At 41.0% G+C, this 22,353-nt stretch overlaps 2 protein-coding genes and 1 long non-coding RNA gene across 5 annotated transcripts in view; 2 read left to right on the top strand and 1 right to left on the bottom strand.

Moving 5' to 3' along the window:
- LOC133550660 (uncharacterized) overlaps positions 1-777 on the top strand; it is a 34,193-nt gene extending 33,416 nt beyond the window's left edge. For both annotated transcript variants that reach the window (XR_009806358.1, XR_009806359.1), the window contains exon 3: positions 318-777. This is a non-coding gene — a long non-coding RNA (uncharacterized LOC133550660). The remainder of the gene's footprint in view (positions 1-317) is intronic.
- The window catches only part of LOC133550657 (androgen receptor-like), a 92,039-nt gene that overhangs the window by 53,800 nt on the left and 15,886 nt on the right, over positions 1-22,353 (bottom strand). For both annotated transcript variants that reach the window (XM_061896587.1, XM_061896588.1), the window contains exons 2-3: positions 2,941-3,092; positions 2,723-2,839 (exon numbers count right to left, since the gene is read on the bottom strand). In XM_061896587.1, the coding sequence (XP_061752571.1) occupies positions 2,723-2,839; positions 2,941-3,092 (269 nt within the window). The remainder of the gene's footprint in view (positions 1-2,722; positions 2,840-2,940; positions 3,093-22,353) is intronic.
- LOC133550658 (uncharacterized) lies at positions 10,381-20,885 on the top strand. Its single transcript, XM_061896589.1, has 2 exons — positions 10,381-12,342; positions 12,807-20,885. Exon 2 carries the CDS (start codon positions 13,379-13,381, stop codon positions 14,576-14,578), a length of 1,200 nt encoding a protein of 399 aa, XP_061752573.1. The 5' UTR covers positions 10,381-12,342; positions 12,807-13,378; the 3' UTR covers positions 14,579-20,885.

Below are 22,353 nucleotides of genomic sequence, written 5' to 3'. Positions count from 1 at the left end.
TTGAAGTCAACATAAACGTGAGACTTCGGATGGAGTTCAATGTGAGGATTTGCTGCCCTCACGGATAACATACTTTAATCAAGATGTCAAAATGAGTACAGAGAGCAACGTACTGTGCATTAGGCTAGGGGCTAATGTGAAAATTAACTTTGAAAAGTTCAACTCTGGCTGGCAGTGAAATGATAGCCAGCGATTTTAGAAGCATGTATCCCTGCATTAAAATTTTGTTGAATAAATACAAATTGTTTGGGAGAACAGAGCTATTTATTACACCGTTGAAAGCTGCTTAATCCGTCATTTTTCAATTTATTCCGCAGATGAAGAGCTCTGGGAACATGATCAGTGAATGAAGACATGTTGGAAGAAGCATCGTGAAAAAGCTGCTACCATTTGATTATAGAAATAATTAATATTTCAGGAATTATATAGAATTGATTGGATAAAAAAATAAACCTTTTGAATGATACTTCAGCAGATCCCAACCATCGTTTGCCTCTAAAAAGACATTCAAGAACTCAAAGAAATAAACAATGTTATAGATAAAATGATCCAAACTACAGTACATGTACCCTTCCATGATAAACTAGAACATTACTCAGTGGAGTAATGGCCTCCCCCAATGTCGAACAATTCTTATTTTGAAACTTCTGGAGCTGGATCCAGATCTTGATCATCATCAAAAAATAATAAATGTCTCCTGATCATCTTATACCAAATTTCCTTCTAAATTTTTTACAGTGTTTTGAGTTGGACCAATAAAAAAATGCATACATCGAGTCATCCAGTATTGTGATTTTTTTTCCCCAGGAAGACAAACAAAAATGACTTTTCTTGTTTTGTTTGATTTTTTAAGTAAAAATGCAAGTGAAATAAAAATACAACTTTTGTTTCTTTGCACTTGAAAAATAGAAAAACCTTTTAATAGTTTTTTTTTATAAGAACAAAAAAATTTTTTTTTTTAAATAAAAAAAATAAACATTTTAAAGGTCCTGCAGTCCTGGGTTCAAATCCAGGCTCGGGATCTTTCTGTGTGGAGTTTGCATGTTCTCCCCGTGAATGCGTGGGTTCCCTCCGGGTACTCCGGCTTCCTCCCACTTCCAAAGATATGCACCTGGGGATAGGTTGATTGGCAACACTAAAAATTGGCCCTAGTGTGTGAATGTTGTCTGTCTATCTGTGTTGGCCCTGCGATGAGGTGGCGACTTGTCCAGGGTGTACCCCGCCTTCCGCCCGATTGTAGCTGAGATAGGCGCCAGCGCCCCCCGCGACCCCGAAAGGGAATAAGCGGTAGAAAATGGATGGATGGATGGATGGATTTTAAACAATATTTGTGAGTATTTAGAATTTACAAAGATATTCCATCCATCCATCCATCCATTTTCTATTCCTCAGATGTGTTTTGTACATTTGGAAAAAAATTGAAAACTGTGTACTATGTACAAATATTTCCCAATTGTTTGCCAAAATTTGTGATATTATACTGTACCCATGCGAGATCGCACTTGAAATAATACAGCTTCACCACATCGCAATTTTTTAAATATATTTTTTTATTTTTCAAGCATATTCTACAGGTTTTTTGGTCTTCACTGAAGCATTTTTAATCAGAGAACTACATGGCTAAATAAACTACAAATAACAATACATAAAACCTATCAGAGAACACTGTTCAGTATCACTGATTGTTTCAGCCTCAGACATTATTGGATATTGGATAAAACAACTGTAAAGGTGACTAAAATGTATTATGGGCTCTCATAATGTTTAAAAATGTATTTGGAAAGTCTCAAATAGGTTTTTAATGTTGTAGCTATGAAAATATTGTATTTAGAGTAGATGATGCCTACTTTGCAGAAATTCATTAATCGAGGTCATGTCCGTATATATTTTTTTTTACTGGACACAGGTCATTCGCCTCCACAGAGTAAACTTCTTACCCTTCTTTGTGCTATGATGTATTATTTACCGATATTTTGTAGAGCAATATCTGGATTAATGGTGCCACATGGAGTATATTTGTGCCTCAGAAGCTCTAAAAAATTAGAATAAGTGGTGGTGTGACCTGCCGCAAGTCAATTACACATCTATGCTGAGATCATATGAAAAAGGAGGCTCTTTTTAGCCACAAGTAGAAAAGGTGTGCCTTTTTACCAACAATCACTGCATTAGAAGGCATTTTCGCCCCATGGGTTTGTCAGAGACTAGTGGCCAAATTACCAGCATGTCTGACACTTTAACTCACATGTCTCATGTCAGCTTTGTGCCTCGTGTACAATTTTCACTGTTAACAGATTGTGAAAATGGGGGAGAGTGGAAATTGAACACAAGACTAAAATTAGTCTGCTACATGTCAATCTTTACTGCCTAATATGACAAGCAGGTCTGGTTGACAGGAAAGGGAAGCGGAGGGAATAGGTCTAAATTGCATATCAGCTTGGTCAGGGGCTTGATTATAACTACCATTCCCTATTGTAATGATGCTGCAATTGAAAAGTTGCTGAAGATGTGCAGTGGAGAAAGACTAAAAAGTACTTTCTTCGGGAAACCATTTCTTTTACAAATTCACATCCTCTGTGTTGTTTTTTGTTTTTTTCCTATTGCACGCTATACATCAAATCAGCAACAAATACAAATAAGTTTAACACATCTGGACATGTTATATATTAACCTGTCATTTGGTACTTCCCTAAAGATTTTTTAGGTTGACATTAGTCCATCCTACCTCCTAGAGTCATCCCAGCTTCAAAACACTTCTTCAGTCGACAAGATGGACAGTTTTTTCTTCTTAGTTTGTCAATGGTACAGTCGTTCTTGCTGGCACACAAGTATTTTTGCTTGCCTTGGAGAAGAGCAGAGTAGTGTTTAGCAACTAGAGGTCAAAATGTACAATGTGTCATTTTGATGAAAATAACATTGATGTTCATTTTACACTTAATATACCTTCTGCTGCCCTCTTGAAGAAAACCTTGCAGCTGCCGCAGGTGAGCGCACCGTAATGGCAGCCGGATGCCTCGTCTGAACAGATGAGGCATGTCCTCTGTGGTGGGAAGAAGAACTCCATGGGGAACATGTGCTCTCTGCCAGTCTCAAACCTGTACAAAGAAATATACCGTTTGTACAGGAGATGTCATAATACCTTCATATTATACACCCATCTACCATACACCAATATTCTAAAGAGATCCACACAAGAACAGTATAAAAAATGGGCATTTTATCATGCCATGAAGTGTTTCTGGCAGTTTGCGTAACCCTCTAAACATGGCAGACCCCAGTCCAAAAGGCAGCACGGGTTGTCTTTGTGTTGCTATGGTCCATGTGACCAGAAGAACATCAGCTGAAACCTCTATCAAATTATAGAAAAACGAAAGACCAGAACATTTTAAATAGACACATGTCAATGACCAAGCAGGCAAGCAGTCCGAGACCATCATTCTGTAGATCATTAAAAATGTCAAAACAAAACAGTTAGCCGACAAAGCTCTTGCTAGGATTATCATGCCTTTACCTCTAAACTTTACAATAACTCAACAACTTACAACAATCATAAGAAGTATCCAATTTAATGTGCTAACATCATCTATGTGGTGATGTGCAGTTACCACTGATGTCTTTGGATTGTTTTCTATACTTTAAATTTATAACCCAGAAAAAGCAGACACTGAAACACACAGGGTTTCAGTGGTGCCATGACCCGGATCAGAGTGAGGTTTAGGGGGTTTAGTGTAACAAAGGCCAGCCAGTGGGGCTGAGCCATGTGTACATTGGTAAACCTCACTCCCTGACAACCTCAGGAGCAGTGCTGGTTACCGGTTTGATAGCTCGGGTTTTTAGCTCCGTAGCTAGCCTCATGCCAGACGACCGATGTACCAATCTTGTGCAAAACAGAAAAGCATGGACTGAATCAGGCAGGGTTACATTAACACAAATTAATGCATTGCTGAGTACAGAGGAGCCAAGTGAAGAATCACTGTCACATGAGCCGTCTAATAACCTAACCCCCGCTCTTAATACTGAAGAAGCAGGGATGTCTATGGATGCTGAAAAAGCAAATGACAGAGTGGAGTGGAATTATCCATGTTATGTCTTGGAGAGATTTGGCTTTGGTAACAGTTTTATTTCATGGATTAAGCTTCTATACTCATCTCCAGAGGCCTCGGTCAGGACAAATAGTATTTGATTTGAATATTTTCGCCTTAACCATTACACATGGCAGGGCTGCCTGCCAGGCCCATTGCCTTTTGCTTTTGCCATTGAGCCTCTGTCAATGGTGCTTCGTACCAACTTGCTTATTACGTGCATATGTATACACAATGTGCAAGTGAAAGTCTCTCTCTATGCAGATGACCTCCATATATATAGGTCTCGGACATCTCTGTCTTGGTCCTGGCTGCCTTAAGTAGTCTGGAATCCTTCAGATGTGTCTAGATACAAATTAAACTTGGATTAAAGTGAAATATTTCTTATACATTATGCTGCTAAGAAATCTCTTCTGCACAATTTTCTTTTAAAATTGCCGCACAAAGTTTCACATACGTGGGTGTTCAGGCCACACATAGGTTTGCAGAACTTTATAAAGCCAACTTTGTTTCACTGTTCAGAATCCAGGGAGATTTTGATAGCTGGTCCTTAATTTATCAGCAGTGGCCCGTCTCAACGCTGTTAAAATGAATGTCCTTCCGCGATTTTTAGATTTGTTTAGGTGTATACTATTTTTTCTCCCTTAGTCTTTCTCACGTAAATTAGATTTTAGACTTTATTTGGAATAGAAAGACTCACAGATTATGTAAACAATATTTACTGAGATGTAAATCATCAGGGGGATCAGCACTGCCAAACTTTAGGTTTTACAATTGGGCCACCAACAATTCTTAAATCTTGGGTGCAATATTAAGCATTGGACTCTGCTATGGCTGGTTATGAAGGCTAACTCAACTAAACCAGTATCTCTTAGGTCTCTGGTTCACACTCCTATCCATTCTTCTACTTCCGCTTTTACGAAAATTCCTAGTGTGAAAACCTCACTCAGAATTTGGGTTCAGTTCAAGGACTATTTTGGTTCAGAGACTATCAATAATGTCTTTTTCAAAGATATTCAAGTCTGGAGATCAACAACACTGACACTAATCATACAGGGAGCGGACCGCCACAGTCAGACAGTCTGATACCCCAAACTCTCTGAGCACTCTCCACAGGACTTCCCGAGGGACACGGTCGAATGCCTTCTCCATGTCCACAAAACAAATGTAGACTGGTTGGGCGAACTCCCATGCACCCTCAAAGATCCTGCCGAGAATATATAGTTGGTCCACAGTTCCAGGACCAGGACAAAAAAACACACTGCTCCTCCTGAATCTGAGGTTTGACTATCTGATGTAGGCTCCTCTCCAGTACACCTGAATAGACTTTACCGGGGAGGCTGAGGAATGTGATCCCACGATAATTGGAACACACAATACGGTTCCCCTTTTTTTAAATAGAGGAATCACCACCCCTGTATGACAATTCAGAGGCATCGCCCCTGATGTCAACACAATGCTTCAGAGTCTTATCAACCACGAAAACCCAAGGACAAGCAGCTTGACAAGATTTTGGCACTGATGGCCAAATTGAAGCGTTTTTCAGCCTCTCATCAAGCTGCTGGGCCAGTATTGGTAGCGACGTCGCTGATGAGATCACCCCAGCAGGGAGGCATGGTAGCGTCGTGGACGACCTCACCGGAATTATAACACCAAACACAGGAAAACAGACATGATCAAACTGTCAGTAGTGAGCCTGAAACTTTCAATGAATAACTTTTCAAAGTGTATGTATTCCTATTCAACAAATGTCTCAATTAAGAAAAATGAAAATTTAACAATATTTTTTCATTCATTCAGCAAATCTGGGCCCTGTATTGACCACTTCCTCCAAATACCCAGAGTATGATCAAGACAACAATCAGCTGAACACACAGGGACTATCTTAAAATTTGCTGGTGCGTGACATGTGTCCTCTTTTTATAGTGTAAGAGAAGGGCTTCAAGTAGGGCTGGGCAATATGGCCTTTTTTTAATATCTCGATATTTTTTAGGCCATGTCACGATACACTACATATATCTCGACATTTTGTCTTAGCCTTGAATGAACACTTGATGCATATAATTACACCAGTATGATGATTCTATGTGTCTACATTACAACATTCTTCTTCATACAGCATTAATATGTGCTCATTTTTTTTTACTTTCATGCAGAGAGGAAAATCACAACTAAGTCAATTTACCAAAACTGTATTCATTACCAGTTATTAAGCAGTGGCACAAACATTCATGTAATTTCAAAACAGAAAGTGTAAGATTGTCAGAGACATTTTAAAACAAGCTATAAGTGCACTTTTGTGCATGACGTCACCAAGATGACATATCAAAACAACACTAAATTAAAGTGTACTTTTTGTACAGAACGCCACTACAATAGTTAAAAACAAATAAAGTGCACTTTTGTGCATCATATCTCACAAGATTTTTCAATAACCGTTAAATAAAAATGAGCTGCATAATAGGTTCCTGCGGACGTTATTTCCTTCTGTTGTTGACTTCCAGTCTGAGGCACTGCATTGTAGCTTTCTTCCTGATCAGAAGGGCCTTATGTGCAGGAATTAGCATCACAGAGAGACGGTCTGAGGAGCCAAAATGGGGCGGGGTGTAGCTTTTAATGCTTGTTTGATGTTGCTGTAGATCAGGGGCGCTCACACTTTTTCTGCAGGTGAGCTACTTTTCAATCGACCAAGTCGAGGAGATCTACCTCATTCCTATTTATAATTTATATTTATTTATTTATTTATGAAAGAGACATTTTTGTTAACAAGTTAATGGTGTTTAATGATAATACAGGCATGTTTAACACACATAGATTCCTTTCTTTCATGAAGACAAGAATATAAGTTGGTGTATTTGATTCTGATGACTTGCATTGATTGGAATTAGACAGTGGTGCTGAGAACGTCCGCATTTTCAAATGGAGGAAAAAAAAAGTCCTCCTTTCTGTCCAATACTACATGAAAGTGGTTGGATTTGGCATCTCATTTGTCCAACTTGCATACTCGTTTTTAAACACTTTGTTATGAGAGTAGCATATGTGTGTGGCCCTTTAATGTCTGGCAGCAGGTGAGTGACGTCAGTGAGTGTGCGGGTGGGCAAGCAAGTGAGAAAGCGGTCGCTGAGGGCGGGGGAGAAATACATTGGCATCAAACTTCGTAGCTTGCTAGATTGTGCACGCTAGCTTTCTGAGACTCTTATTTTGTTAGCACAGGCAGGATGAAACAGGTCTTTTATGGTGAAGACAGGAACTGTGCAGTCGGTCTTTAGAGTTTTGACAGTAGGTACGGAGTCTCTAGAAATAAAATGTGTTTCTCTGCGTCCGCCCTTTTAGTGATTTTTTTCTTAAATATGAGCTCGCAGCAGCCAGCGTCATCTCACAAGATCCTCGGGTGCCGAGAATGTCAAACAACTGACGAAAGTGAAGTCTTGGTATGATTGATGATTGCTCATTTTTATGTATATTTTTTAATGCCTGGCTTGAGATCGACTGTCGATCGCGATCGACGTAATGCCCACCCCTGCTGTAGATCATGTCTAGCTTGCTTCCACCCCTAGCTGCACAATTCACATATTGATAGAAATGGGGGTACACAGTTTTCATGTTAGCTTAATTAAAGTCCCCTGCCACGATGAAAACTCTCTCTGGATGTGTAGATTGCAGTTGATAGAGCAGTATAAAGCATTCAGGGCTTCTTTGGTGTTAGCACTAGGAGGAATGTACCCTGCTGTGAAGATCATAGCACTGAATTTCCACAGGCCATTTTATTTACCCCGCGGGGTAAACAAAATGTCCTGCATTTTATAGTTAGTTGTTCTACATCGGGAGAGCAGTGAGACTATCTTCTCGTTGTTGCACCATTTGTTGTTGGTGTATATAGGATAGGGTAGGTCTTTATTGTCATTGCACAAGTACAACAAAACTTTGTTTTCAGCACAAACCTGTTCAAGATTAGACAAACAAACAGTGTACAGGGTTACAGAATAACAACGCTGATGGGTCGCCATAAGGCGCCCCGTAAAAGATGGGAAAAAAGTAAACGCTGGGGAAGAATGAGTAAAAAAATACAATCTAGACTGGGCTCCTAAGGGGGCCCAGTCTGGAGTGGGAAAAAAACCTCCATAGCAAAGCACATATACATATTACAACATACATGTTGACATATCTAGCAACAGAGGGAAGGTAGTTCAAGGTCATGGTGGTAGGCCGCAGCTCTACAGGCGCTGACCATCCATTCATCACCCCTACGGGATTTGCGGGGGGTGTATGTGTGGCGTATATTTTTTTGTGGATGTGTGTGTGTGTAAGCCCGCAGTGTGTCTTTGTTTCGCGGTCTTGATGTATTATGCAGTTGTTAGTCCAAAGTCAACAACAACAGGTGTGTGTCCATTAGAGAAAAGAAGGGAGTTTGTTGTGTCTTTGCTGCAATGACCTTCGGGAGAGTCTCGAAGCCAAGGAAACAATCCAAGTTAGAATGATTTGTATGCGAGTGAAAATAAAATTTGCTTTTCACTCCAAATTGTCTATGACTGGTCCTCAAACCTGCAGGGTAGACAGTCCAATGTAATCCACAGTTCTTCCCGCATCCTCCAATCATTTGTGGCAGCTTTGGGATACTTTGAAGACTGCCAGCAACTTCCAATTTGTCGACAAACCAGAGCAACGCTTACTTCAATTAGCAAATGTCCTATTGATAATAATTCCGAATTGGTGGATATCTTCATGTCGTCGACAGAAAACGGTCGCCAAGCACGCAGCCCTCCTTCTCCCAAGAGTCCGTCGTGTGTCCAGCAACAACCGCTTCGTCACGACAGCAGGTTTCCCCAAACCCAAGATCGTGTCAATTTTGTTGAGGCCAGTTAAATAGTTCCAATGTTTAGATTTGGAGAGCAGTGCAAAAAGAGACAACAAGAACGTTAAGATAAGACAAAACAAAGAAGCAAGCAGGTGAGATAAGGGAGAGGAAAGGGGAGCGTCCACCCTTGATGAGTGCCAGAGAGAAAAGAGCAAACACAGCCGCCTCTGGATTTACCGGGGAGAGTGCTGCTCCTATCCAACCGAAACATTGTTAGCCCCTCGATGCTAACTGCCTCGTCTGGAACGGATGGTTTCAGTCACGTTTCTGTGAGAAATATGGCACAGCAGTCCCTCATCTCCAGTCTTGTGTTTAAATCCAGCTTCAGGTAGTCCAGTTTGTTCTCCAGGGAGCGGATATTTGAAAGCAGGAAGGAAGGAAGCAGCGCTCTTTGAGGACTAGCTTTTAGCTTTGTTGTTAGCCCCGCTTGGCATCCCCGTTTCTGCTTCCGATCACACCGCTTACGTCTCCTCCGTCGACGGTCCCCGCTGGTACTTGGCACCGCTGCTTCACAGGCCGCTGGGTGTAGCTGGCGTAGTATTCCCATGCTACCGAGGAGGTCCAGCGTAAACACATCTTTTGGTCTAAAACTGTTCCATTTATCTGCATCTAAAATTGTCTGGCAGTCGTATGTTACTTTGGAGTGACTACGCTGGAAGTTAACTTTGAAATGTACAGAATATACTGATACATTTGCCACAAAAGTTCCATTATTACCACACACCTCTGCAGTCGCAGGGCGCCGCCATCTTGAGAAACGTTTGAAAAGTTGAAACATTTTAACAGTAACACTGTGTTTGAATATAGAATATAGAATATAGGAAAATAACACCGTGTACTCTAATTAAGTGATTCTTAGTCGTACCACAAGATGGAGCCCACTTGTGATAAGTACGCATACCACAGTTTGAGAATCACTGATGTAGAGGACTAGAATGTTTATTATGATTTAATGGGAGTTTTCTGTTTTTACAGGTACACTCACCGGAGTGACTCTCGACTTTCTCCGCCGTGAATTTGACTAGCCTGCAAAAGACTTTGGCTTCTGATTGGCTCTGCCACTAAGTCATGCGTGGTTTGCGTAGCCAATTAAATGGCACCGTGGGCGAGACAATGTTGGGAGACAGAAGAAAAGCACAACTTCATTTGGGCCAAAAACACAAGTTTTAAATGCGCCCATCGAATGAAAAAAAGGGTAGATGCTTGTTTAATGATTTTTACATTTAAAATGATAGTAACGGTGATGATAGAGGGTAACTATTACCAGATGTTAATACATGTAAAAATGCCAAAAATTGGCGCTGATAATCGATCCCACCCACATACTTATTAGGTCAAATGCACTATAAGGCGCACTGAACCTTCTATTTGATTATGTAACATACACAAAGGACATTATACTTTATAATGTTTATATTTTCAGTCTTACAAACCTAAATAAAGGAAGACATGTAAAAAAATAAAACTGAGGAAGAAAAACAATTCAAAAGAAGGAACATCAACCATCACCAAAATATTCAGTGTAGCTTTCACCACAACTCATGAACTGAAGTTCATTAGGATGAAGATTTGTATAAAATGTGACGTCTGGTGTTAAATTGCATTAATCTAAGTTTGCGGCAACTGTAGTGAACCTTTACTTTAGCAATGAGTGCATGCACTGAAAATGTGATTTTTTTTGTTCACATCGCTAAAAAATCCTACTGCTCCTCATTGTGTTTTTGGGATGATTGAGCATTGAGTGGGCAACATTTTGGCGCAAAAACTGTAGCCTAGAGGCCAGGGTAGAAAGAAGGCAAAATGTGCCCAACCTTAGCCTTGAGCAGAGAAAAAAATAATAACACTTGGACATAACGGTGACTATTTTACCCTAAAATTGTTTGAGACGCAGTGGTGAAAAAATAAGTCTGTTTTCACAATATCTGTTGGGTTACAGTGAGACAACAGTGGTGAAGACAGAGAGGAATTGTAAAAAAGGCAAACCATGAGACCCAGCCCAGATAAATAAGAAAGATCACTACAGCAGACTTCCGAGAGCACCTGTCAACTAACTTGGCAGCTGCATGTCATCCCAATTGCAAAAAGCCTATTCCACTGCTTTTCTGAAGATTAACTACTAAGCGAGGGCCACAATGAGGTAAGATGTGTAGTGAACACTAAACAGTGAATATTACTTCTAAAAACAAAACACTTTCCACACCAACATTTTTAAATTAGAAGCACATTCTTAACAAATGATTAATTGATAATGGAGTGCAATAATTGGCTGCAACCAGCAGAGGCCCTCCTGGCTAATTAAGTCTCTTCTAGTTTGCTCTCTAAAAGGAGCACCAAGCATCTAGGAATTTGCGATGTTTCGATCCTGCAAATTCAAGCAATTCCTGTGAATAGTGTGAAGCCTCACAACTTTGTTCAATCCCCACAGCTTTCTCATAGATTTTGGAAAATCATTGTAATTTTCACCAAACAAATTTTTCCTTGAACAAACGATTTCATCAACACCTATGTTTTTTTCTTGTGTATACCAAGTAGGAACAGCAACGTCACTTCCGTTTTTCTTGTTATTGGCATAATTAACACGATGATAAAGCAGCTAAAACGTAGCATTAAAAAACAAGTAAGAGTCAGTGTAAAGTTTGATCAGAAAATGCTGCATATCTGTTCTGTTCTTGGGTGTTAAGTTCAAGTTTCAAGTTTACAAGTTTATTCACAATACCATATAACAATTATAATAGTCGTGAATATCATCATTTAAAGATGTTGGTACGTGAAAGGGTCCCCCAAATAAGCTAGAAGAAGCTTTTAACAGGGGGTCCAAAGGACAATATATACATGGAAAGGTTAAACATAGTAGCAAGCACAACAACAAAAAACAAAAACAAAATAACAACAACGCTATTTGATAAACACAAGATAATAGTACTAAAGCAAGCATACACATACATACATACATTCATTCAACCATCTTGAGGCTCTCATTAAGCTGGTTGTAACGCAGGTGTCAAATACATTTGCGGAGACTATTATGCTCTTGTCTTTCTATTTCCTCTTTGCGCACTTCCTAGTCACGTGACCGCCACAGTCCAATCAGCTGTAGGTATATACCGGTAGCCGGAAGTGACTGGTATGCTCTTGCTGTAGTTAATCTTTGGCAACTCTGCGCACTCCTCCCTTGTCACGTGACCGCCGCGGTCCAATTGGTGGTGCTTATAGCAGGAAGTAGCCAGGAGACAGGACATGAGAGATCGATTGCATTTCTGCTCGAGGTAGGCTTTAAACATTGTTTTCACCTGAAATATTGTGCTGACGTTTTTTTAAACGACATGCCTATTTTGTAACTTTATAGAGCCGACTTCCAGCGCCAGATTCTTTGTCATTAAGCTGTGTTTGACTGTAGAAGCTGAATTGGTGAGTCCATATTCATGACAATAGCACTTTAAGCATTAATATTTCTTAATTGCAACAGTCTTTGTGGTATATTCTCAATCGTCCATATAAAAGTTTTGACTTAAACTAATGATCACATTTGTGTATTGAATGTACTTTTATGTGTTTAGATCATAAGCACATTTAGTGCACTGACTGCTTTGTATAGGTCATAATTATGCTGCTAATGGTTATTTTAGCATTTTATTGCATATTGTGATTCTGATGTTTATTGATTTATATTGTACAATATTAAGGAAAGAATTAGAAATTATTGAATATTTATTATGAATACTTGATAATATATTATTGAATAATATATTATGAATACTTGATGGTATATTGTTGGATAATATATTATGAATACTAGATAACACAACTTAGTGTTATTTGATGAAGATTTGTGTACCCATGGATATATAAGAATGGTTCTGGCTTTTACACAGGCCAGGCTTCTCTTTTTGATGGCGAGCTAAGGAAAATAATCACCTAGTCCAAGGATCAAGTTTGGAAGATTCCAGCCAGGAACCTCACCACCTGCTCTGTCTGGGCTGGTAGGAGGCTCTCGAGCCGACCCTTTACAATTGTCACTTTACCTGCAGCACATGGACTGTACTGCCGTCCTTTTTTTCCCCCAAGAACAACTATCTGAACTGAGATTTAAACAAGATCCAGAGACACTGAATAGTTAAATGGAATTGTATATATGTATATAGTACTTGTGTTTTTCTCTTTAAATTACTTTCATGTTGAATGGCCATTCAACTCATTGTGTGTATATATGTGTTGTCCATCACTAATTCTCTAATACACGGTGTCAACCAAACTACAATTCAAGCTCTGCCTCTCTCTACGAGTTGAAACTAGTCTTCTGTTCCTAGACCATAACACCCCATAAATATATTTAGTGCATTGCTTTGTAGCATGCATAGGTTACAAAATTAGTGGCGAGCTAGCCAGGAGAGAGCGCAGCTTAAATTATGTGTTTTGTGTTGTGTGGACAGAATGTAACTTTACAATGGACGTAATTGAGAAACATGGCATAAATATACATAATGCAGTGTTGATTGAATGTGATACAACGGCTGAAGAAAATGAAGAGGTAATGACCTTTTTGTCTAAATACGGTTCGATTGGTCAGTGTGAAATTATTGATGATTGGGAATCAGATTTTAGGCATGAATGGGTTATTGAGTATAATTCTGCTGATGCTATTAACGCACTGCGTCACATTTTGCCTTATACTTTTGTGAGTCAAAATGGTAAAATTTCTGAAATATTTGAGCTGTCTGCTGTTTGCGCTACTAGCATAGAGAAACAAAAAACAAATGCATATTTATCTGATTTAAAAGAGTTGGCTAAGCTAACTGGTAAGGACTTTACGGAAGTCCTCAACGATGTGATGTCCCTGCTTGGTCACTCTGTTATGCAGCTTGGTCCAGTCCAAACTAAAACTCTGCCAACTTCTGCTGCTCAAGCAACCCAGTCAACCCCCACTGCCAGTACTGAGAGTCAGGAATTGCTATCCGATCGCATTGAACATAAAACCCATTCCAAAACCAGAACCTCTTTCCCACATATTGCTGCACCTACCCTGAACCCACCAGAAGTCCAACGTTATGTGGTTGAGCACATCGTTAAAAACGAGGACAGTGCGATGCTTCATCTCTCCAGCCAGCGTCTCAGAGTTTTTTCTGGGAGGTTGCCCCGGCCTCCAAATGAAACATATTATGAAACATGGCGTGTTACTGTGGATTTAATGGTAAATGATTCCTCTATTTCTGATTTGCAGCGATCACGCAAAATTTTTGAAAGTCTTCTGCCTCCCGCAGCCGACATGGTCAAGCACTTGAAGCCTGAAACACAGCCTGCAGTCTATCTCCATATTCTGGATTCAGCGTACGGCACTGTGCAAGACGGAGATGAGCTTTATGCTAAATTCATGGACACGTTTCAAGACTCAAATGAAATGGCATCGTCCTACCTTCAGAGGCTGCAAGTTGCTCTCAATTTAGCTGTCAAGAGAGGGGGAGTTCTACACGAGGAGACAAAGAAACACTTACTCAACCAGTTTTGTAGAGGCTGTTGGGACAATGTCGTAATCTCCGAGCTCCAACTCAGGCAACGTAAGCATAATCCGCCATCCTTTGCTGAACTATTGCTGCTATTGCGCACAGAGGAGGACCGAAAAGCAGCCAAGACCCTTCGCATGAAGTAGCATCTCAGCCCATCCAAAACAAGAGCCACAACTCAAGCACAATGCGCTTATGCTGGTGGTGAAGATCATCAAAGTACAACATTGGAAAAACTTACAAAACAACTGGCAGATATACAGAGACAATTGACAGCTTTGATCACCGCCCAATCTGGAAAAAAACAAGCCTCACCAGCTAAGACACCAACTGGTGCTGGTTCCCCACATGCCAAATCTTCTACTCGACACTCCAGTTCTGCACCGTCTGGACCAAGACCCGGTTATTGCTACCAATGTGGTGAAGAAGGGCATATTAAAGCAACATGTGACAGTCCTCCAAATCCTGCTTTGGTGTCATTCAAGAAAAGACAACATGCAGAGAAGCTACAGAGATGGAAGAATTCAAGCACAGGTCATTCTTTAAACTGACCCCAGTTCCTGTTACGGGACGAATTGGAACTGCTTTGGCTCAAAAATGTCCCAAAAATTTTACAGCTGTTACCTGCACTAAACTTACTCCTTCTCCAATCACAAAAACATATCTACCGAAAGGGTTGATTGGATCTAAGTGTACAAGTGAAGTCCGCATCGCTGGTCAAGTCTGCTCCTGCTTACTCGATACTGGGTCCCAAGTTACAAGTGTTCCTGTTGCAGTTTATAATAAATATTTTTCTCAAGAACCCTTGAAGTCTCTCTCCGACCTTCTGCAAGTTGAAGGGGCAGCCGGCAAAACTGTACCCTACCTGGGCTACATTGAAATGATTGTTACATTCCCTAAAGATTTTGTTGGTGAAGACACAGAAGTAGCAACACTCGCACTTGTGGTTCCGGATTCCCGTCCAGAGTTTCAATCACAAGTACTGATTGGTATGAATACCCTTGAGCCATTGTACGACCAGTATGTGGAGAGAAATCAAGGCAATTTCCAGCCAAAGACACACAGATACAGAGCTGTCCTGCAACTGCTCCAACTGCGGCGCCAACAAACACAGTTGGGCAGTGAAGGTTTTGTGAAGCTATCAAGTGAAGGATCAGCTACAATTCCCCCTGGCCACACGGTTGTGGTTGAAGGTTCCATATATGGAAAAACTCCACCTGCAGGCTGTTCTGTACTCATTGAGCATCCCTCATCTCCAGTGGCTGGTGGACAAGTTGTCTCATTACTATTGCAAAGAATACCTCCAATAAAGTTCCTGTCATTCTCAAAAATGAGTCGGAACAAAAAGTGTCAATACCATCTCTGAGCACTATTGCCAATCTTATCACGGCACCTCAAATCTTGTCACATCAAACTTCTCTTTCATCCGAACTCATTGAAAGTCTTTCGCACAATCTACATTTTGATTTTGGTGACTCAATCATCCCAAAGGAATGGAAAGACAGGATTATGACCAAACTGAAAGGAATACCAGAGGTCTTCTCTTGTCACGATCTGGATTTTGGCAAAACTGGACAAGTCAAACACCACATCAAACTGAATGATGAAACCCCATTCAAACAGCGTCCAAAGCCAATACATCCACAGGATGTAAGGCAGTTCGACGACATCTGCAAGGTCTTCTCAAAGCGGGAGTAATCAGAGAGTCTGATTCTCCCTTTGCCTCACCTATTGTAGTCGTGCGCAAGAAAAATGGTGATGTCCGTCTGTGTATTGACTACAGAAAGCTGAACCTCAAAACCATTAAAGACGCTTATGCCCTCCCCAGCCTGGAAGAATCATTTTCAGCGTTGACTGGCTCAAGATGGTTTAGCGTATTAGATCTCAAGTCTGGTTATTACCAGATTGAGATGAATGAAGCGGATAAAGCAAAAACTGCCTTTGTTACTCCGTTAGGATTCTGGGAGTTTAATCGCATGCCACAAGGCGTTACCAATGCTCCCTCAACTTTTCAGCGACTAATGGAAAAGTGCATGACAGATCTCCACTTGGAGGAAGTTCTTGTGTTCCTCGACGATTTGATTGTCTTTTCACAAACCTTGGAAGAGCATGAAGAGCGCCTGCTAAGAGTCCTTAACAGATTGAAGGAATATGGCCTCAAGTTATCTCTGGAGAAGTGCAAGTTCTTCCAAACCTCTGTACGGTACCTGGGTCATGTGGTGTCTGAGGAGTGAGTGAAGACTGATCCAGTGAAGATTTCTGCCTTAAAGACCTGGCCAATTCCATGCACCCTGAAGACCTGGCCAATTCCATGCACCCTGAAAGAGTTAAAATCATTTTTAGGATTCGCTGGTTATTACCGAAGGTTCATCCGAGGATATTCTGCGATAGCCAAACCACTGAATGACTTGACACAGGGCTATACACCACCCTGTAGATCTGGACAGAGAGGATCCAATTCCAAGTCACACTACTCGACACATACACCTTTTGGTGAAAGGTGGTCATCAGAATGTCAGAGTGCCTTTGAAAACCTGATTGAGCACCTAACTACTGCACCCGTTCTGGGGTTTGCAGACCCGAAGAAGCCATACATCTTACATACAGATGCTAGTGCCATAGGTCTTGGTGCAGCTCTCTATCAAGAGCAAGATGGTCACTTGGGAGCCATCGCGTGTGCTAGCCGTGGTTTATCCACCAGCGAATCACGATACCCTGCTCATAAACTGGAATTTCTAGCATTGAAATGGAGCATTACTGCAAAATTTCATGATTATCTGTATGGTGCTAACTTTGTTGTGGTTACAGACAACAACCCATTAACATACATCCTGACATCCGCCAAACTTGATGCTGCTAGTCACCGTTGGCTTGCAGCACTTTCAACATACAACTTCACACTTCAGTATCGGACTGGCAAGCAAAACCTTGACGCTGATGCACTGTCACGCCGTCCCCATGATTCATCTCTTGATACTTCCTCTGATCTAGATCTCATCCGTCAGTTCACCGATGGGCACAGCAGTGCACCCGGATATGAAATTTCCCCAGAAGACGTCGCGGCCATTTGCCAAAGTCGTTTTGTGAAAAACTGGAGTTCAACCAGTTCCACTGATTACCCTCCCATCACACTGGTTGAGTCCATGACCACCTCTGTCAAAGCCATCCCTGAGAGTTATCTGGACGAAAATCAGCATGGGTTGCTAGTCGTTCCAGCCTTGTCTATTGAGGAAATCAGGGAGAAACAGAGATCTGATCAATCCATCCGAGAGGTCATTCACCAGTTGGAAACGGGAGAGCATGTATCTCATACAGTGAGACACGAGCTTCCTGAATTGGCATTGCTTCTTCGAGAATTGAACCGCCTGGAATTGGTGGATGGTGTCCTCTACAGAAGAAGGAAAGATAGAGATGAAGAACTTTTCCAGCTCGTTTTACCTGATGGGTTGAGGGCCTTGGTTCTGAAAAGTCTTCACAATGACATGGGACACTTAGGTGTTGAGCAAACACTAGACCTCGTACGCTCTAGATTTTTTTGGCCACGTATGTCAACAGATGTTGAAACCAAAATCAGGACTTGTGACCGGTGTGTCCGACGAAAATCCCCACCAGAGAGAGCCGCACCCTTGGTTAATATTACCACCACTCGGCCACTTGAGTTGGTGTGTATGGATTTTTTTATCTTTAGAACCTGACCAGAGTAACACCAAAGACATACTAGTTCTAACGGATCACTTTACCAAGTTTGCTGTGGCTTTACCTACCCCTAATCAGAAACCACATACCGTTGCACGTTACTTATGGGAACACTTCATAGTTTACTATGGGATACCTGAGAAACTGCATACTGATCAAGGACCAGACTTTGAGTCTAAGCTCACAAAAGAACTCTGTGAGATTGTTGGTATTGTTAAGACAAAAACTACTCCATATCATCCACGAGGGAACCCTGTAGAGCGCTTTAACCGAACTCTATTAAGTATGCTCGGAACCTTGGAGCCCAAGCAGAAGAAGCGATGGAAAGAATACGTGAAACCACTCTGCCATGCGTACAATTGTACCAAGAATGATGTAACTGGATTCACGCCCTATGAATTAATGTTTGGTCGCTCACCCCGCCTTCCAGTTGATCTTGCTTTCAGTCTTCCAGTTCGAGGAAAGCAGTCAAAATCACATTCCCAGTATGTTGAGCATTTATGTTCACGGCTTGAGCAAAGTTTCGAGCTTTGTGCTAGATATGCGGAGAAATCTGCAGAACACAATAAAAGAAGATTTGATAAACGAGTTACCCCATCTAGTTTAGACGTTGGTGATCGTGTTTTAGTTCGCAATGTGAAACTGCGAGGAAAGCACAAACTTGAGGATAAGTGGGAGCGTGAGGTATATGTCGTTCTCAGCTGTGCTGGTGACCTTCCAGTATATACAGTGAGACTAGAAAGGGATGACAACGCTCCAACTCAAACTCTTCACCGTGATCTTCTACTGCCCTGTGAGTCTCTTCAGAGTGATACTTGCCAAAAGTCTCCTGAAGCAACGCCTCCTCGCAGGCCAGTGACCAGAAGCCAGCAGCAAGAGACACCGCTTGGTGAGAATCATGACAATTCTGAAGATGAGGATGATTGCCAATTACCTCTATTTGCAAGCCTTTCACCTGAAACCTTAACTGTTAAAAAAAAGCATCCTACCATCGCTCGACAATGCTCCAAAGTGTATACTTACGGAACCTGTGAAACCCTACTTGCCTGATCCAGGGAAGTCCTCTGCGGATCCAGCCACATCACCGCCTCCATCTGTGAGAGAAGATCATGCATACTTACCTGCATCCAATGAGCCTGTTCTCTTTTCAGCTAAAGAACCTGAAATTGGAGAACAAGATAAAATGGATGGAGAAACTGAGAAGAGTGGCCAAGCAGAAACATCCCCAGAATCTAGCGACCCTGCCCTTACCCAGTCGGTTGTGTTTGACTCTGAAGTTCTCGATGCGCCTGATGCTATTCGTCATTCTTCAAGACAGCGACAACCACCTAAGCGATTTGGTTATTCCACGTTGGGTAATCCTTTTATTTCAGTTGTTCAGACGCTTTTCCATAGTCTAGCAGATGCCTATAGTGAGATACTTAGTAGCCCCCCTGCAGGGAACTCTAGCTTAGAACTACCCGTTCACATTATATAGTGTGCACATGGAGGTGCACCATCTTAAGGGGGGAGGGTGTAACGCAGGTGTGAAATACATTTGCGGAGACTATTATGCTCTTGTCTTTCTATTTACTCTTTCCGCACTTCCTAGTCACGTGACTGCCACAGTCCAATCAGCTGTAGGTATATACCGGTAGCCGGAAGTGACTGGTATGCTCTTGCTGTAGTTAATCTTTGGCAACTCGGCGCACTCCTTCCTTGTCACGTGACCGCGGCGGTCCAATTGGTGGTGCTTATAAGCCGATAGCAGGAAGTAGCCAGGAGACAGGACATGAGAGATCAATTGCATTTCTGCTCGAGGTAGGCTTTAAACATTGTTTTCACCTGAAATATTGTGCTGACGTTTTTTTAAACTACATGCCTATTTTGTAACTTTATAGAGCCGACTTCCAGCACCAGATTCTTTGTCATTAAGCTGTGTTTGACTGTAGAAGCTGAATTGGTGAATCCATATTCATGACAATAGCACTTTAAGCATTAATATTTCTTCATTGCAACAGTCTTTGTGGCATATTCTCAATCGTCCATATAAAAGGTTTGACTTAAACTAATGATCACATTTGTGTATTGAATGTACTTTTATGTGTTTAGATCATAAGCACATTTAGTGCACTGACTGCTTTGTATAGGTCATAATTATGCTGCTAATGGTTATTTTAGCATTTTATTGCATATTGTGATTCTGATGTTTATTGATTTATATTGTACAATATTGAGGAAAGAATTAGATAATATTGAATAATATATTATGAATACTTGATGGCATATTGTTGGATAATATATTATGAATACTAGATAACGCAACTTAGTGTTATTTAATGAAGATTTGTCTACACATGGATATATAAGAATGGTTCTGGCTCTTACACAGGCCAGGCTTCTCTTTTTGATGGCGAGCTAAGAAAAATAATCACCTAGTCCAAGGATCAAGTTTGGAAGATTCCAGCCAGGAACCTCACCACCTGCTCTGTCTGGGCTGGTAGGAGGCTCTCGAGCCGACCCTTTACAATTGTCCCTTTACCTGCGGCACATGGACTGTACTGCTGTCCTTTTTTCCCCCCAAGAACAACTATCTGAACTGAGATTTAAACAAGATCCAGAGACACTGAATAGTTAAATGGAATTGTATACATGTATATAGTACTTGTGTTTTTCTCTTTAAATTACTTTCATGTTGAATGGCCATTCAACTCATTGTGTGTATATATGTGTTGTCCATCACTAATTCTCTAATACACGGTGTCAACCAAACTACAATTCAAGCTCTGCCTCTCTCTAAGAGTTGAAACTAGTCTTCTGTTCCTAGCCCATAACACCCCATAAATATCTTTAGTGCATTGCTTTGTAGCACGTATAGGTTACATGGTTCTAAATCTTTCGTCCCCTGCATACGACACTGTGAGCGGTACAAGCCAATAAAAGATGTTTACCTGTTATCAGATCTAAGTTACGAGTGTTGTGGGCATGCTGGGGATGGTAGATAGGAACCAAGGTACAGAGCCTAAGATTCAGCCTGTAAATGACTTGATAGGTTAAACAATCATTTTGACAAATATTGAACTCTGTCAGTCTTAAGAGATGATATTTATGAAATAGATGACGAGTGGGGGCATTAAACTTGGACCATGACAGGGCCCGTATAATTTTATTTTGCATGGATTCTAATTTGTGAAGGTAGGTAGGAAAGGTGTTACACTAGATGATATTACAGTAGTTTAGATGTGGTTCAAAGAGAGTTTTGTATAAGGTAAGTAGAGCATAAAGAGGAAGATAATGACGAAGGTGAAAGAACAGGCCAACATATTTGGATAATTTGTTTAACAGATGGCTAATGTGACATTTAAAATTGAGGTATTCGTCAATGATGACCCCCAGGAATTTTGTGGAATATACTCTCTGTATTTCCTGCCCATTAATGTTGATATGGCAGTGCTCAGTATTTGTCCGGTTTTTATTAGAACGAAATAGAATACAATTTGTTTTATTTACATTACGTGAGAGCTTATTGCATTTGAACCAGGAATCAACTTTCACAAGCTCTGATTTGACAGTTTCTTGTAGATCGTGTAGGCTCCTGTGTTCAAATTGAGAGACAGGTAATAGCTCTTACATAGTGCCGAGAGAAGTGGTTCATAAAGATAATAAAGTCAGGACAAAACAAGTGCAACGAAGGAAATTGCTCTCATGCTTGTGTTTGCAGCGATCACTTTTGTAAAATGTTTGTTTGAACATTTGATTTCTTTGAGAAATTTTCCGTGATGTAATCGAGTTATATATATGGGGGACGGCGTGGCGAAGTTGGGACAGTGGCCGTGCCAGCAATCCCCACCTTCTACCATCCTAGTCACGTCCGTTGTGTCCTTGGGCAAAACACTTCACCCTTGCTCCTGATGGGTTCTGGTTAGCGCCTTGCATGGCAGCTCCCGCCATCAGTGTGTGAATGTGTGTGTGAATGGGTGAATGTGGAAATACTGTCAAAGCACTTTGGGCTCCTTAAAAAGGGGTACAAAAGCGCTATACAAGTACAACCATTTATTTATATTATTAGTGTCAGAGAGCAGAACTAAATGTGGATAAAATGACAATAGATCACATTAGTTTTTGTTCATTTGTGGTTGCTTGGCCTAAATATAACTACTTAGACCTGGTTGTGCAAATAAACTGAGGTCACGTTAATTCCTACTAACAAATATTGTGATTGTTGGTCCAAGTCACTGCATTTTTG

Source organism: Nerophis ophidion, linkage group LG04 (genome assembly GCF_033978795.1).
Source record: "Nerophis ophidion isolate RoL-2023_Sa linkage group LG04, RoL_Noph_v1.0, whole genome shotgun sequence".
NCBI classification, from domain to species: domain Eukaryota; kingdom Metazoa; phylum Chordata; class Actinopteri; order Syngnathiformes; family Syngnathidae; genus Nerophis; species Nerophis ophidion.
This window is presented reverse-complemented; position numbering and strand designations above follow the sequence as displayed.